Below are 15,721 nucleotides of genomic sequence, written 5' to 3' on the forward strand. Positions count from 1 at the left end.
GTCCTGACTAAACGTAAGTTTAGAACAATAAGACCTATCACCAAGGGGTTGAAAGATGAAGGGGTGAAATGAGGCCGGGAAGGCAAAAGATGCCTTGGTGAGGGTTATTCCTCTTAAAAGTTGAGCACAGAGGTACATCACTGACCTCTTCCATCTCAAAGGAGTCTGGTGCTTTGCTCTCCAGATGGGACAAGCTCTTGAGCTTGTTAGTCTGAATGGAGTTTTCTTTCGGAGTTTTGTCCTTGACTGACCCCTCAGACACACAGGAAGGAGAAGCCTGCATGGGTGAATAAGGCCACTGCTTCTTCAGAAGAGCTCGGGGAGGATGACAAGGTTTCAAGTCATCAGAGGCTTGGTGAGACCAATGCTCTGTCAAAGGAGACAAATGACGTTGGTCATGGTCGTTTGTCACAGCTGGTAACTCGGCTCCACATTCCCCTGGTTTTGCAGAGGCGATGGAATATTCTTTCCTCATCTCCAATGACTTTGGTGCTTCTCTACTGCAGGTCCTCCTAATGGTCTGCCTTGACGCTCTCCTGAAAAGTTCACCTGCTCCTCTGTGATGCTCTTGGGCTTCACTCACTGAGGTTCTTTGCACACGTTCCCCTCCATCTTTCTCTTCAGCTTTGTTCTGCAGGATGTTAACATCATTCAGCAAAGATGAAAAGGCAGTAGCCACATGGTCCAGGATTTCTATCTGTAGGAAACGGCCTGAATAATATAAGAAACACACGATTTTTAGAATGGGTCTTTTTAGTGAATCTGCACTAAGGTAGTCAAAACTGAACAGGTTGGTTAACACGTGATTTTCAAGGTGGGAAGGACTTTATAACCTCTTGAAACTCAAGTTTTTTTCAGTACATGACAATGATTATCATTGAGGTAATTCCCCTACATAATGAGGTATCACTGTGTTATGGGGAAAGTAAATGCCTTTTATATTTAGTCAAATATGCAGAACTATATAGATTCATATATGCCTATAGTTTTTATGTGTTATTCCATAAAATTGACAGGCAAAGATGAATCTTAAGTTTAATCTTGTAAATTAAACTGAATGTCAAAAGTGAACCCAGCTCTTTCAGATGAGGTGAGATTGAATATTCTTGTACAGCTTCAGGCGATAGATCATGACCTCCATCATCTTCATCTATACTGTCGTCTGAAAGTGTGGAAAAATCATGGCATATGGAGTCAGAAGGCCTGCATCCAAATCCCAGGTCAACCAATCACTGGAAGTGTGACTGCACAGTAAATGAATTAATAGATATGTGGTGCTTAGCCCTGTGCCAGGCACATAGTAAATGGTCAGTCTCTTCATCTGCAGAAGAGGGTAATAATAACTGTCTTAAGCATCTCTCACATCTGTTGTAAAAAGCACAATGTTGTATAAATATCAGTTGTTAAAATTATAAATGGGTAAGACTCAGGAAGGAAAGATATCGTCCTCAGTCTTATAGGAAAAGATGATCGTTAATGGGAAAATCCTTTTGCCTTTCCTAACAAATGTGCTTCTCAACTTGTAAGTCTTTCTGGATCATCCACCCTCAATCATTTAGGCAATATATGCCGATTGACCTAATTAGCGCAAGGGAGAGAACTAACGCAGTAAGGGCTGATTTCAGGACCCATTGCCACTTTGAAAAAAAAAATAGTGAAAAATACTTTTGGTATTTCCAGATTATAAAAACCATGGTAATGGAAACAGAACATTTTGTTTTCATTACACAGCCTTCTCCCAACCCCAGGGGTATCACGTAGGGTCACACAGCTCAGCAATGATAAAGGCCACCTCGGTGGGTAAGCATGCTGTCCTCTGTTCTGTTGTTTGCGTCCCAACAATGCTACTCTTTCCTGAGCATGTTTTTGTGCCTGTTTCCTCCACCTGAAAGGGGAAGATATTGACTATTCACCCTTCTCCAAAAAATGTGATGGGTTTCTCACAGAAGACTATAATATTTGTTCAAGACCTAGAGGAACTCTTCGGTTCTGGATGTTTGCAGAAGCGTTCTGACTGCCCCCCATCACCACCACCAAATTCAGCTTTAGTTGAAACTGAATCTCTTTTGTCAGCCGAAGGGTATGATTGAATCGCAATTCCACTTTTATTATTGTCTTAACATCCATCCTATGGCAGATTTTTATACTTAGACTGAGACGAAAAGCTACCAATTTAATTGGTGCAGTCAATTCAGGGAACACATAGTGTGAAGTGTTGGATGAGTGGGTTTTAGTTTGTTTTGCCTTTGGGTAGACGGAACAATGATTCTCATGCCCTGAAATTTGAACCTCTTATATTGATTTTGAATGAGACAACCTTTTTCATTCTGTCTTTACAACAATCAACTAATTTTATTATTCTTTGTTTTACATTTGACCTTCTCAACTTTCCTGAATCAAAAGCGTACTGGCAAGTGTTGAGTAGGAATAGTGGCCATGCACTGTTAGCACAGTGTTGGAAATAAGGGTAGGCCCGCAACCTTAGGATTAGGGCCGACTCCTGCTTCCTCTACAAGCCACGTGTCAATTTCATCTGTAAAATGTTAACCTCACAGACAGCGCAAATGCTCCTCAGATATTGGTGTTACTATTCTCCCCAAATAAAGAATTGATTAAAGAACTTGCATCTCCACGTGACTTGGAGGAGAAGACAACAGCCGATATAATAGTAATTCCTTCTAAAAGGTAAAGAAATATTACGTTGCAACACCTTCAGGTTTCTATGCCCTTGTTTGAAAATCTCATTGCTGAGATTTTTAAGACCCATTTCACCCACATAAAGACAGGGGAAACAAACTAACATGAAAAATCTGAGAGAAATGTTTGAGAGAAACATTTTATCTCACTTTCTTTCAGTGAATTTATTTACTTAAAGGAACTGATTTCAGAAACAGAATTTTGGTATTTTCTTCCGTCCAGAATTCTACAAACTCTATCCCTTGCAGATGTTTTTGATTGCTCCTCCAAGGGGGAGTTCTGTATTTAAATGACTTTGAAAATGCTGTACTCATCCCCTCTAGGAGCCCAAAAGTGCACCTCAACGTGTTAACAAATCCTGTAGTAAACAAACCTGCTTAACTGCAAGGCATCTTTGCCCAAAATTATTTGAGCATGGTACACATATCCTTAATAATGTCCTAGATAAAAGTATTCCACTGACCACCAGCTGGGGAAAGATAGCAGCAGGCATGATAACTAAGAGGTGTAGGCATCGTTCATCTACAAATCTGGAGATACGGCAGATTCATAACTACCACTTAGAGCTCCTGGTGAAATAAGTAATGTTCTAAGCCTCACAGATGAGGAAATTCAGGTCTCACCTATCACTCATGATAAGCCTTGTCAGATCCTGGGTTTTCTGCTTCCTGAGTGTGTGGCTATGGTATATATGAGTGCTGTTCACCAGTATTGACCATTTTCTTCCTTCTGGGCCTATGGTGAGATTGCTCATTCTCTCCCCTTTGGAGTTAAGTGTGGTCACGTGACTTATTTTGGACAATGAAATCTGAGCATCCCTGACACGTGTAAATTCTGAGCAGAAGGAGGTAAGAGTCAGGATGGTTCTCCACTTCCACGTTTTCTCTGTCATTGCAGCCAGTGATGTTCCAGATGGTGGGGCCACGTTCATGACTGAGGACAGCATGGAACAGAGGTCTCTGCCCCCAAACAGATGCACCGACTGGCAGTGGACATATAGAGTGATCGAGACATAAATGGTTCCGTTTTAAGCCACCGCAACACAGGGGTGGATTGCTACTCCACACATCTCAGACCACCTCTCCTGATACAGTGGCTCACCCCCCGACCCCCACTCATTGCATCACTGCAGAACCAGCTCAAACTGGCCTTCTAACAAGATACTGAGTTGTTTATCAGGGACAAACAGAACAAAATAGCAACTCATGTGGCCAAAGCATGTGCTGAGGAGAGAACTATGACCTCCAGTAACACCTGGAACCAAAGTCTCTCCACCCCATGGAACCAAAGCCTGGGACACAACTGGAACCTGAATGCTGGAACCCTTTCAGAAGCAAAGGGTCCGTTGTCTAGGAAGGTTGGGTGTGAAGCCCCTTACCATTTCTTACCATAAATGGCCAATTTACAAAGCCCCCCAGTTGAAATGCCCCTGCCAATGCTTTCGCACACCAGCCTGTTCCCCTCAAACCCTTATATCTTGCTTCAAAGCCTGGATCAGGAGACAGATTTGAGCTCTACCTCTTGTTTCCTTGCCAGCTGGCCCCGCAATAAGTTTTTTCTTTACTCAAAAGCCAGTGCCATAGTACTGGCTTCTACTGTGTGGGGCAGCAGGTGTAACAATTACCATTGCTAAAATTCATACGTCACGTGGTCCTCACTTACCATACAAGTTACGGTTCTCAATGTCCATACGCTGCTTTTGAGCTTCAAGGAAAACATGGATATTGATTCCTCTGGCTGCTGAGTCACAGCTCAGGAATCTGGCTGGGATTTGTGTGCAGATATCTGGCTCATCAGCACCAAACCCCAGATCCAAGAGAATCTCCACTGGATCTTCTTCCCAAAATTCCAGCCATTCAGGAATGCTGCAGTAAAAATATGTGAATATCATTATCCAGTAACAGTTCACTTAACCAACAGTCATTTTTTTTCTAGTCACCTCAACCACCCAGTGTTCCAGAAATTGAGTGAAAGAGGAATCTGACTACACAAAAGATGTCGTATTTCCTAGAGTTCAGATGCACTTACTTGAAGGACAGTCCATCACCCCCACTCGGGGACTGCTTGCCTTACATGCAATACCAATGACTTTACTTATCTGGCTTGCCATTGCCCAATAGGCAAATGTGAAATTAAGTCGGGAAGGAAGATTGTGGGACAGAAACCAGGGGCAGTGCACTGAAAACCACAATGAAAGGGTAGTTGACAGCAATATAAGACAGGAAAAATCAAAACAAAACAAAACAAAACAACTACAACAACAAAAAACCCTGTAAACATGAGACTCAAAGAAGGATATCTTTAAAGAGTATCAGTCCCGTCCTTTGTTAGTTACACACACTGGTTGAGGATATACAGACTACAAAGTGTGATGTTTACAGACAATGATTTTTAAGTCCTTAGGTAGGGTTAAAGTATGCTCTGTATATTTATGGACTTGGCTGAGAAATAATAAATGCTTTCATCAAATTGTTTTATTCAGCTCTGGCACTTAAAATGATATATTATATCTATGTACACAAGCTCACTTCCCAATTATTGCAGTTCTCCTCGGCGACGGTGCTATTGACCTTGTAGAACTCATGGACTCTACGGGAATCAGAACTTTTGATGAGGTTTTTCTAGGTTTGCTCGGTTCTTTTGTTGAAGTTCATGGGCCCTTACTTCACATGCAACACTAAGGAGCTTATTTGAGATAGTGTGGATAATTTCACTTTTATAACTCCATCATTTAAATTGGATTAATTATAATTTGTTTATTTAGCCATTTACACATTCAACAACAGCCACCAATAGTCTCACTGGGCAGGCCCACTTGCCAGACACCACCCACCATCCCTTTGTCACGTTCTAATGTGACATAGGGATCTGGTGCTTAGCTGACTTGTTCGAGGAAGAAAAGATCAGCCATGAACCTTTACTATGGGCCTTAAATGGCTAGGCTTGAAGGTCTGAATCATTGAAAAGAACTAGAGAACTGCGGGTGCCAATCAATTGATATCTTAATATAAAAGAGGTTCAAGGGAGAAGAAAAATTCTTTCGAGAAATCTAAATTGTGCATGAAAGATTTAATCTGTTGTCTTATTGATCTCATTGTACAAATTTGTATACTATCCATTTATACAATATTTATTGAACATGTATCATGCTAGGTACCCAAAGCACAAAAAGGAATAAAGGTATAGATCTGCCTTCCAAATTATCACAGCCTCACGGCCAAGAATGCAATTATTGATTGATTTGTCATTAAACATATTTTCAGTACCATCAGCTATTTTTCAGTTATATTTAATTTTGGAAGGAAATGTGGATATTTTATCCATTAACAGTTCTCTTAACCAAAAGCCACTTTTTCTAGTCACCACAACATAAAATAAGCTCACCTTGTTAAAAAAATTATATTACACATAGGCTTTCTCTCTGTCTCCTTGGCCATTACCTCCACCAATTCTAACCCCATTCCTGCTAAATTTGTATGTATCTTTACAGACATTTTTCTAGGTAGTTACATACATGCTCTATAGTTTTCACATGTTTGCTTTAAAAATAATAACATAGTCTACGCATCTTTCAGCATCTTGTTTTTTCCCTAAAAATATGACTAGAAGATCATAGTGAGTACATATTTACCTATTCCTTTTTGTCATTGTATATAATTCCATAAAATGAGGAGTCAATCATTTATTGGGCCATTTCCCCACTGACAGATATTGAGCCTGTTTCCAATTTCACTGACTCTTTTCTACTATTCTTGCAAGTTGGAGTTTAGAAATCCTTCATTCTTTCTCTCATCACCCATTCAACACGTATTTCTCAAGTGCCTGCTTGTAATTTCATGAACTCCACTGTTACATGGAATGATTTTCCTGGGTGCAAAGTGCCTGGAAATCACATACCATTGTGGTACACTTGCAGCAGAATAGCAAGAGTTGAAACTGGTCCCTCTGGGTAGGGTATGAGCTTCTGAAAACTGGTGCAGAGACCTGCAGTGGGGGGAGTGGGGGAGAGACCAAGGATGAAAGGTGTTGGTTTAGACAGTCCCCTGGGAGGTCGTTGTGCATCTTGCTTTCCAGAGTAAACATTTGCCTTTCCTCTTCCTTCCTAATCATCCCGTAATGGCCGCCCCTTTGAAGAAGGGAGAGCATACAGCAGAGGGGCTGATCCTCTTTTCAGGAGTGTTGTGTCACAGAAGGTGTGAGAATTTAAGTGTTAGGTGCCTGCTAGAGCTCATTAAGAAGGTGACAGAATGTCTCACTTTTGACAGATGGCGAATCATTGGGGAACCTTTCAGGAACACATCTTTGCTAGGCCTTGACTTTCAGGAAGAAGTTAAATTATGGGATGAAAGAGGGACAGGAGCAGCCCCTGAAGTGACTGACCTAATTCTCATAATGGTGAAGGGTTACAGAGCCTACAGTTAACAACCTCAAAGCGCTGTCTCCAGGCTCCGGTGGCCAACCATACCCAACAGTAGCAAACTCCTTTGTGACCACAAAGACCAGTGTCACTCTAGCCAAAGACGCCTGCTTTGCAAGTCATTTGAAAGCTTTTCCAAACAGAATGGAACCCTGTTATAAAATAGTTCACCTTTATATACTTCAGATATAACATAGCTGCATCTGACCTCATCAAGTATAACAGCCAGTTGGCATAAAATTGGCATTTATCAAAGAATAGAGTGTAGATATCAGTTTTCCCAATGAGACCAAGTTATTCTACATGGGCAGCTGAAGTGACCTTAGTTCTATCCACTACTAGTAAGAATAGCTGGGTTCTGCCTCTTTATTCAATTGCTTTCAGTATTAAGGCCAAGAAAGTGCATGTTTCTGAATAATAAAGACTCTGTTTTAAAATAGATACAGAGAACAAACTGATGGTTGCCAGATGGGTGGGTGGTGGTGGGGGGTTGGGAGGCTAGGTGAAAAGGGAAAGGGATTAAGAAGTACAAACTGGTAGCTACAAAACAGGCATGGGGATGTAAAGTACAGCCTAGGAATATAGCCAACAATATTGTAATAACTACGTATAGTGTCAGATGGGTGCTAGATTTACTGGAGGCAGGGATCACTCTCTAAGTCATATAAATGTCAAACCACCATGCTGTACACTTGAAACTATATGACATTGAATGTCAACTGTAATTGAAAAACAAATAAGTTAGTAAATAAATAAATGACACTTGACTTGCTGGGAGCTTGAAGACAGGCAGAAGATAACTTTTCATTTATTGTCTCCCCCCAGTTTGTAGTAGGCCTGCCATTATTTCTGTTTCACCTAGCGTTTGAGGGTCACACCTTATTTTGTAACGTTCAGCAGAGCTACCCAAAATTGTCCGGTCTGGGATCCAGTAGTCGTGGTTCTGAATAAGCCATGGGAGCACTAGTCAGTGACAAACCTTGGCTCTCATTTTCCTCTTCACCAAAATGAGATAGTTGCCTGAGAGCTTTCCATGGTCCCTTATGGCTCTGTGATTCTGTGAGTAGCAGAAAACAACTACTCCATTAAGAGGGAAAAACTATGACAACGTAGCACTTTTAGTGTGAGTTGGTAGGAGTCGGACGGATACAGTATTGAATGAATATTTGGTTTTCAACTAGTTGGAATTGTCCTAAAAATGCAGGAATGGCTGAAGCAGGGGAAGCAGAGTTCCCAGCCTCAAAAAGCTCACGGTCTACTTCAGCGGTTCTCCAACTAGTGTGTGACTTAGCATCATCTCAAGGCCTTGCAAAAACCACAGACTTCTGAACCCCACCTCCAGAATTTGCTGGAGAGGTGGGGCTCTAAAATCTGCAATTCTATTAAGTTCTCAGGTGTCATGGACACTGCCCTTTGTGGCCACTCTGAGATCTATTCTGTCCTCAAATTAAGAGACGCTCGCTGCTTTCTACCTAACATTGAAAATTACATGTATTATTTTCTAACAAATAGCACGATGGTTAAAATATGGATGTAACTGTTTTATGAACAGTTGAATTATGGTAGAGTGCCATATATGCATAGGTTTTAATTAAATCCCCCCTCCCAAATCAGCATTTATTGATTTAATTTGCTAACTCCTTTACGACATTTAAAGAAACTATTTCTCTCAAGGTTACTGGGCACTGTGGCCTAATCAGTGACAAGATCCCAAGATCCACATTGTTATTAAGAAACTTCCTCGCTTCCATTTCATTTATGGAAGATGTGGCTGTAAAATATCAACGTGAAGTGACACTGATTCTGCCACCTACCTCTTGTAGTCCTGCACAGTCATTTGAACCATTCCTTGCTCATGGAAAAAAACTGCAAGAAAAAAAGGGGGTAGGGGGGAGATGAACTTAATTTCCTTTTATCTCATGAAAGATTTTTGCCTCCTCAAATGAACCAACATGGGATTACATGCCGTATCTGTGATTGTGTAGGCCTGAGATACAAGGCTTCTCTGTGGCGAACAGGACAGAATGTAGTTAATGGCTAAAGTGTGACACAAGCACTTGAAGAAGGGTGGAATTTGCTCAAGTGAAAAGGGAAGCCAGTGGCCAATGAAGCAGTCAGCAAAGGTTTCATGGAGAGAGCAGTACTTGTCTTGGATTTTTAAGAATGAGGAGAACTGGATGGTTGGAAAAGAGATGTTCCCATGATCAAAGAGTATTGATAGCAAGTGCTAAACACAGAGCCAGGGCAGGGCCCATTAGATCAGAGGGCATTTTGGAATTCCCTCTCATGGCACATAAGGATGAGAAGCAAGGGGACATCCAAGAAGAATACAGGAAAGACCCAGTGTTTATCTAACATCTTCTTATGACAACCTTATAATTTAGGACCTATCCTTATTTTTATGATAAGAAAAATGAGACTCAACAGAAGTTGAGTAATGAGCTCATGACCACACAGTCAAAAGTAGCAGATCCATTATGATTACCTTTATTATTGATTATAGCCATAATAATTACTATTTATTGAGCGTTAGTTTTGTGTGAGCCTATGTGCTAAGCCTGTCACGTGCAATCTCTTTTATTTCTCACAACAAATCCGTGAAATGGGTATTGTTAATCCGTACGTAATAGAAAGGAAACTGAGGCTCAGAGAGATTAAATAAATTTCCCATGGCCTGTAGGATGCCACAGCTTATTTTTGTTGGTTGGTGTCGTTTTTTTTCAAAATGCCATAGTGCCAACAGAATGTCTCATAACTTATTTGAAAGCCAGAAAGAGGAGTTGATGGGTATGTGTCAGGACATGGAAAACCGTAAAACGTTTTTGAGCAAACAAGTAAATGCGAGACAGATAATGTTGAAAGTCCATTTGCCTGGTGAGTGGTGCTGAGGCCATAATAGAAGAGCTAAATACTGAATGTCAGAGGCCCGTTCAGGGGCCGTAGCGGTATTCAGAATCTGTCATGACGTATCATTGCGCAGATATCTGCGGAAGCAAATGTCCAGAATATGGGCAAGTTCCTCAGAAGGTTCACCAGTCTTCTCATGTCCTCTCAACTGTGGTTCTCCTAGGTGCAAATGTGTGACATGTATAAAACTGGGAAGTGTCATCTGCACTTCTATGAAAATGTAACTTTTTCACCATAAGAAAGATAATACAGGTTGGGAGAAATTTTGGAAAAACAAGCCTGAATGATTGAAACATACAAAAGAAGGCTGAAAATAATTAAGGCCCCTCAGTCTGGAGCCAAACTTCTTATCTGGGAAGGGGGCTAGATCTCCTCCAAGTATCTGTGAAGTTCTTTCTGAATGCCACATTTTTGGGGTGGAGATAAGAATACCTACTGTTTTCAGCTGTTACTTCAAAGGCTCAGTGTCCTGGCTGAATGGAAAAGGAATGCTAGTGAAGAAAAGTAAAGACCAGAGGTATATTACTGACATATACTACTAAAATTATATTACTGGGCGCTTATCTAAGCCCAGATTACACAACTACAACTTAAAGAGGTAGTCAGAGTACAGATACAATAAATGTCTGCCCTACAAAACAGATGGAACTCTGTCACCACAAGAGTCATATAGGGTAAAGAAACATGAATCTATGATAAAGGTTTAAAAAGAGAGTTGAGGTATAAACGGCCTCTGTGCTACCCCTCCCAATCCCACTCTCAGAGCAGACATCACTAATCAATTACATCACTGTCTCACAGAGCCGAGATAGGCTCTCAGAATCGTCAGGAAAGCCACTCACAACTGATTGAATGAGATGAAGCTTATTTGCCATCCTTTGTTTAGAATAAACTTAATGAGTGTGTTTTTGAGAAAACCATTGATTTCAGGGCACATGTCTAAACTTGACAAAATGCCAACTTGAAGAAAATGCATAACTGCTTCATAAAACACTCTGGGAGCCACCGCCAAGGACGGACAATTAAGGCGAATAATCATTATTATGACGCAAATGTGACATTTCTCAAATGTCCTATGTGACATCTGGTGACAAATATTGTGTGAGCTAAAATATCTGACTCAAACCTGTGTACCAAGTTTGAAATGAACTTAGAACCAAAACTCCAGTCTTTTTTGCCCGTATGTCAGTGGTTTTAAAACGTTGGGTTTTAGCAGAGAAATTCGTTTGCAAAATTCTAATAATTTAAATAGATAAAAAGGGAGCTGTTTTGACAATGTTCTCCCATTTAGCTCTTTTTTCACACTGTGAGGCACCTACAAGATTCAGGAACGACTAAATCTTAAAAAATATTCCAAGTTTGAAAAAATATCATTTGTTCAGGACCAAATCTCTCACCTAGGCAGGCATTACTAATCCATTGCAGCACTCTTACTCACTGAACTTAACTCAGTCTCAGAGCTTCTCAAACCATAAAGCCGCTGCCAATTGATTGAAGTTGTTACATGAGAGAAAGCCTATTTGTCATTTTATTAACCATGTTATAGAGGCAAGCACAATATAATTTTTGACCGTCATATTATAATGGCTTGATGCCATAATAAATTAATAAATTGCCCAAAATGGAAAGTAAAACCAGTATTTATCATTCTAAGCAATTTTTTTTTCCTGTTTCTTACAAAGGCAGGCTCCATTTGTGCCTGGTTAGCTCATCCAGAGAATTCTGGCATTTCTGAGCACCTCTTGTCTTCTACAACATCCTGCGGCTCTGGGACTTTTGGCTGCATGTTCTGCCAGCACTGCCACTCTTGTCACTGCCTCAGTCTTTCCTGGTTATCTGCTGTTGCTCTGGACTTCCTAGAACATGTGAATGAATGCGTAGATTCAGGCCAGGGGTCTGGCACTGTGGCCACAGTAAATTGCTCAAGCTGTCAGAGAGGAAATGATCCATTTTCAGATATTGATGACAAGAGTTAGCTCAGCCTTGCTGCGTTTTCAAAAACCCTAGCCCGGAAGAAAATCTAGTCATCCAGAAAAATTTGTAAGCTTCCACCCAGGGCGTCTTCATGGGATTTTAGTGCCCGTGCAGATCTAGTAGCTTCACTCCATGGACCACAGCCCACAGCCATGCCATCGATATTTAGGAGCAATCTGGTTTCCAGGAAACCAAGGGGAGTCCCAAAGAGGAAAAGAAACCCCTAAGAGCAACATGTTTTGCAGGGAACGTACAAAAGGGACCCCCCCCCCGGGTCACAAAGGGAGCAGTTTTCTGGTTTGATGACACATATGAAAGCCTTATGCAGTTTTCACACCAGCTGAGGAAAGGGCCTTCTTGCCTTCCATCTTTCTCCCCGCCCATAAGGCCCATCACTGACAATTAGGGGACAGTCAGGGTATTTGAATCCCCTTACTTGAATCTCACCATCACTGATGCACTGACAAAGCTTTGATATCCTTTGTTAGACTTCTTATACTCTTTCTTCTCGATCTTGTTTAAAATGACACAAATGTCTGTCTCTATCTAATGCATTCAGACACATAGTCTTCTCTGCTGCCAAGCTTAGATTCTGGAGAAAACCAACCAGGGAAAATCAATATAATGTTTTTCAAATTCACAAGATAAGCCTGGTTTTAAAATTGTAATAAAATTATTAAAAATTAATTCAGCTTGATTTATTTTTGGCATTTGTGGGCTCCCTATGTCCTGGGAGACTAAGGGGGTGTGTTAGTTCAGGGTTACCCTGTGTTCACTTCCTGTTTATTGCAGAAGTAACAATTGGCTTGTCCAACACTTAGACCCTGGCAATTGAGAGTCTTGCACAGGGCAACGTGAAATGACTACTCCTTGCCTGTTGGAGGTTTTTCCTGTTTTTTTTGTTTGTTTGTTTTTGTTTTCCCACTTTGCCAATTTGTAAGGTAAACTTCCTAGAGCCTGAGGATGGCTTGCCAGGGTCAAGTCCTTGCTTCCCTTTGCCTGTTTTCAATAATGAACCTGAACTGAGAGGCCCAAGCTAGTGTTGCAGTTCTCACTGGAACTGGGATTCCTAGAATTTCCTTAAAACCTCAGAAAGTCCAGCAACACTGGTCCAAGCCCGTTCAGGGCAGCAATCTGTCGGAGGCAACACACTCTGCAATACTCTCCTTTCTCTGTCCTGCCTGCTTGGTTCATTAGCAGTTACCTGCAGGGCTCCTGGAAGCACTGGAGTCTGCTTCCTCTGATCGGAGCAAGGATTTGACCCGTAGGGAATGCCGCAATGGGACAGGCAAACTGCTCCTGTTACCCTGGGTTTCTCAAGCTTCTGCAGGTGCCAGGCTTGAGGCTGCCCCAGGTAGAAGTGGGGACCCTTACCGATGTACCTGCCACATAAAGCCCCCTATTTCTTAGGGCCTTCTTAATTCCTCACTCACTCGCTTCTCTGGGTGCTTGGTTTTGATATTTTCTCTACCTTTTTCCCCCTTCCTAGATACGCTTCTTAGGTTTTTAAAACCAGATTTTACTCATGTTCATTGCAGAGTTATTTACAATCATCAAGATATGGAAGCAACCTAAATGTCCATCAATAGACAACTGGATAAAGAAGATGTGGTCCATATATACAATTACTTAGGCATAAAAAACAGTGGAATCTTGCCATTTGCAACAACATGGATGGACCTAGAGGGTAAGTGAAATAAATTAGACAAAGAAAGACAAATACCATATGATTTCACATATACGTGGAATCTGAAAAACAAAATAAATGAACAAATGGAACAGAAACAAACTCATAGACATAGAGAACATTTTGATGGTTGCCAGAGGGAAAGGGGTTGGGGGGCAGGGTGAAAAAGGTGAAGGGATTAAGAAGTACAAATTGGTAGTTACAAAATAGTCACGGGGGTGTAAAGTGCAGCATAGGGAATATAGTCAATAATATTGTAATATCTATGTATAGTGCCAGGTGGTATCAGACTTATTGGAGGGATCACTCCATAAGTTATATAAATGTCTAACCACTCACTATGCCGTGCACTTGAAACTAATATAATATTGAATGTCAACTGTAATTGAAAAAATTAAAATTAAAAAAAAAAAACCCACAGATTTTACTTTCTAAGTTTTGTAAGAGTTGATTTGGAAGAGAATTAAAGCCAGAAAAAAATGTTCTCTGCTCTACTCAGTGTGTCCCATTGCATGGGTTAAAATGCCAGTTCTGATTCCCTTTTAGAGACTTGAGTCTCCAGCCACCCTCCCTACTGTTAGGTGGACTCCTGCCATCTGAAGCAGCAGACACCGCACTTAACCCTGCAAAATGTATTGCTGGAGAAGATGTAGTGAGACATGCAGAAGGCACTAATTAGCACCTTTATTGGCTTAGAAAGCATTTTTTATTTCGGTTTTCCTAAGCATTTCTGACTGATTCATGGAAGACATTTGGTTCTTTGGAATACCGTCCAATAGACTAATCAAATTACATTTTCACAGGGCTCTAAAATAATAGCATTCTGCAGCTTTCTGTGTATTTAACTCCTGCATGACCAAGACATTTAGAAGAGGCAGTTGGCAGGGTTTGTCTCATTTGACAAATTATTAGTCTATATTCTTACAAAAACAGAGACCCTTCATTTTCCCTGACACTCATGCTCAAAACCTGAAAGCCGATTGTAATGCTTTGTTCTTCTTCACGCACATATCTATTTATTTTCCAGATGTGTTGACTCCTCCTCTCCGTTCCACTGCTGGCACCCACCCCAAGCATCCATCACCACAAGCCTGTGGTCACAACAGCTTCTTCCCGAGGTATGCACCTTCCTCCCACGGCCAGGATAAACACTGGAATCTGTCGTTTCTCTGCTCAGAAACCATTCTCAACTCACTACAATAGAGATGGCAAATGTGTAATGGGTCTGCCCCAAATCCACAGCACTGCGCCTATGGCAGCTATCACTTAGCACCTGAGACCCTCTGTTTAGGTGAACCAAGACATGGCTTCAGAACTCTACTCAACACAGATCCTGGCTACAGCTACCTAGCCTTTGACTGGACCCGAGAGGACACTTCTTCGCCACCCCTGTCCTAAGACATCAAGTGTGATTCCCTCTCCCTGGATTCTGGGGCATTTATAACCTGACATCAAACACCCTATTTAACAGAAAAATGTCTACCTCGGCTCTCTCGCATGAAGCCATTTCTCTAGTCTGACCACCTTTTCTGTATGTGTTCCTGCCCACATCATTTCCTTCTCATTCTATGCCTTTGTTCAAACCCCCATGGCTTCCACTAAGTGACAGTGTCTTGCTCTGCTTCTTTGTTTTTTAAAAACCGTATCTGTCTGTGATTGACAAGCTCAAGTCTCACCTCTTCTTTGAAGATTTCCAAATCTGACTACATCCTCTTCATGATAGACCAGTTTTACTAGTCTAGTTTTACTAGATCTGTTTGTTGATTGGCTTTGGGGAAATCGGGTGTGTTAGAGAAGATTCTTGCCTCAGTGGCATTTATAGTTTTGTTGGTGAGGTCAATCAAACCCCTAACAATCTGGGGCAGCACAGACCAAGTGCCACATGGATAGAACCCATAATGGATGCGACTGATGTTTAGAAGAGAGATTGTGTCTCGCAGATGTCAGGAAGGGCCTTATAGAGAATATGGGACTTGAGCCGGGACTCAAAAGAAGGGCAAGAGGTGAATGGAACAGAACAGACTTTAAGACGGGAGGAA

General features: G+C 41.3%; 1 protein-coding gene across 3 annotated transcripts in view; it reads right to left on the minus strand.

Moving 5' to 3' along the window:
- The window catches only part of ITPRID1 (ITPR interacting domain containing 1), a 103,947-nt gene that overhangs the window by 56,496 nt on the left and 31,730 nt on the right, over positions 1–15,721 (minus strand). For all 3 annotated transcript variants that reach the window (XM_019726210.3, XM_088797667.1, XM_019726208.3), the window contains exons 5-8: positions 8,929–8,980; positions 6,595–6,681; positions 4,360–4,562; positions 146–711 (exon numbers count right to left, since the gene is read on the minus strand). In XM_019726210.3, the coding sequence (XP_019581769.3) occupies positions 146–711; positions 4,360–4,562; positions 6,595–6,681; positions 8,929–8,980 (908 nt within the window). The remainder of the gene's footprint in view (positions 1–145; positions 712–4,359; positions 4,563–6,594; positions 6,682–8,928; positions 8,981–15,721) is intronic.

Source organism: Rhinolophus sinicus, chromosome 4 (assembly GCF_057876585.1).
Source record: "Rhinolophus sinicus isolate RSI-liver-muscle chromosome 4, RSI-T2T, whole genome shotgun sequence".
In the NCBI taxonomy this organism is placed as follows: Eukaryota; Metazoa; Chordata; class Mammalia; order Chiroptera; family Rhinolophidae; genus Rhinolophus; species Rhinolophus sinicus.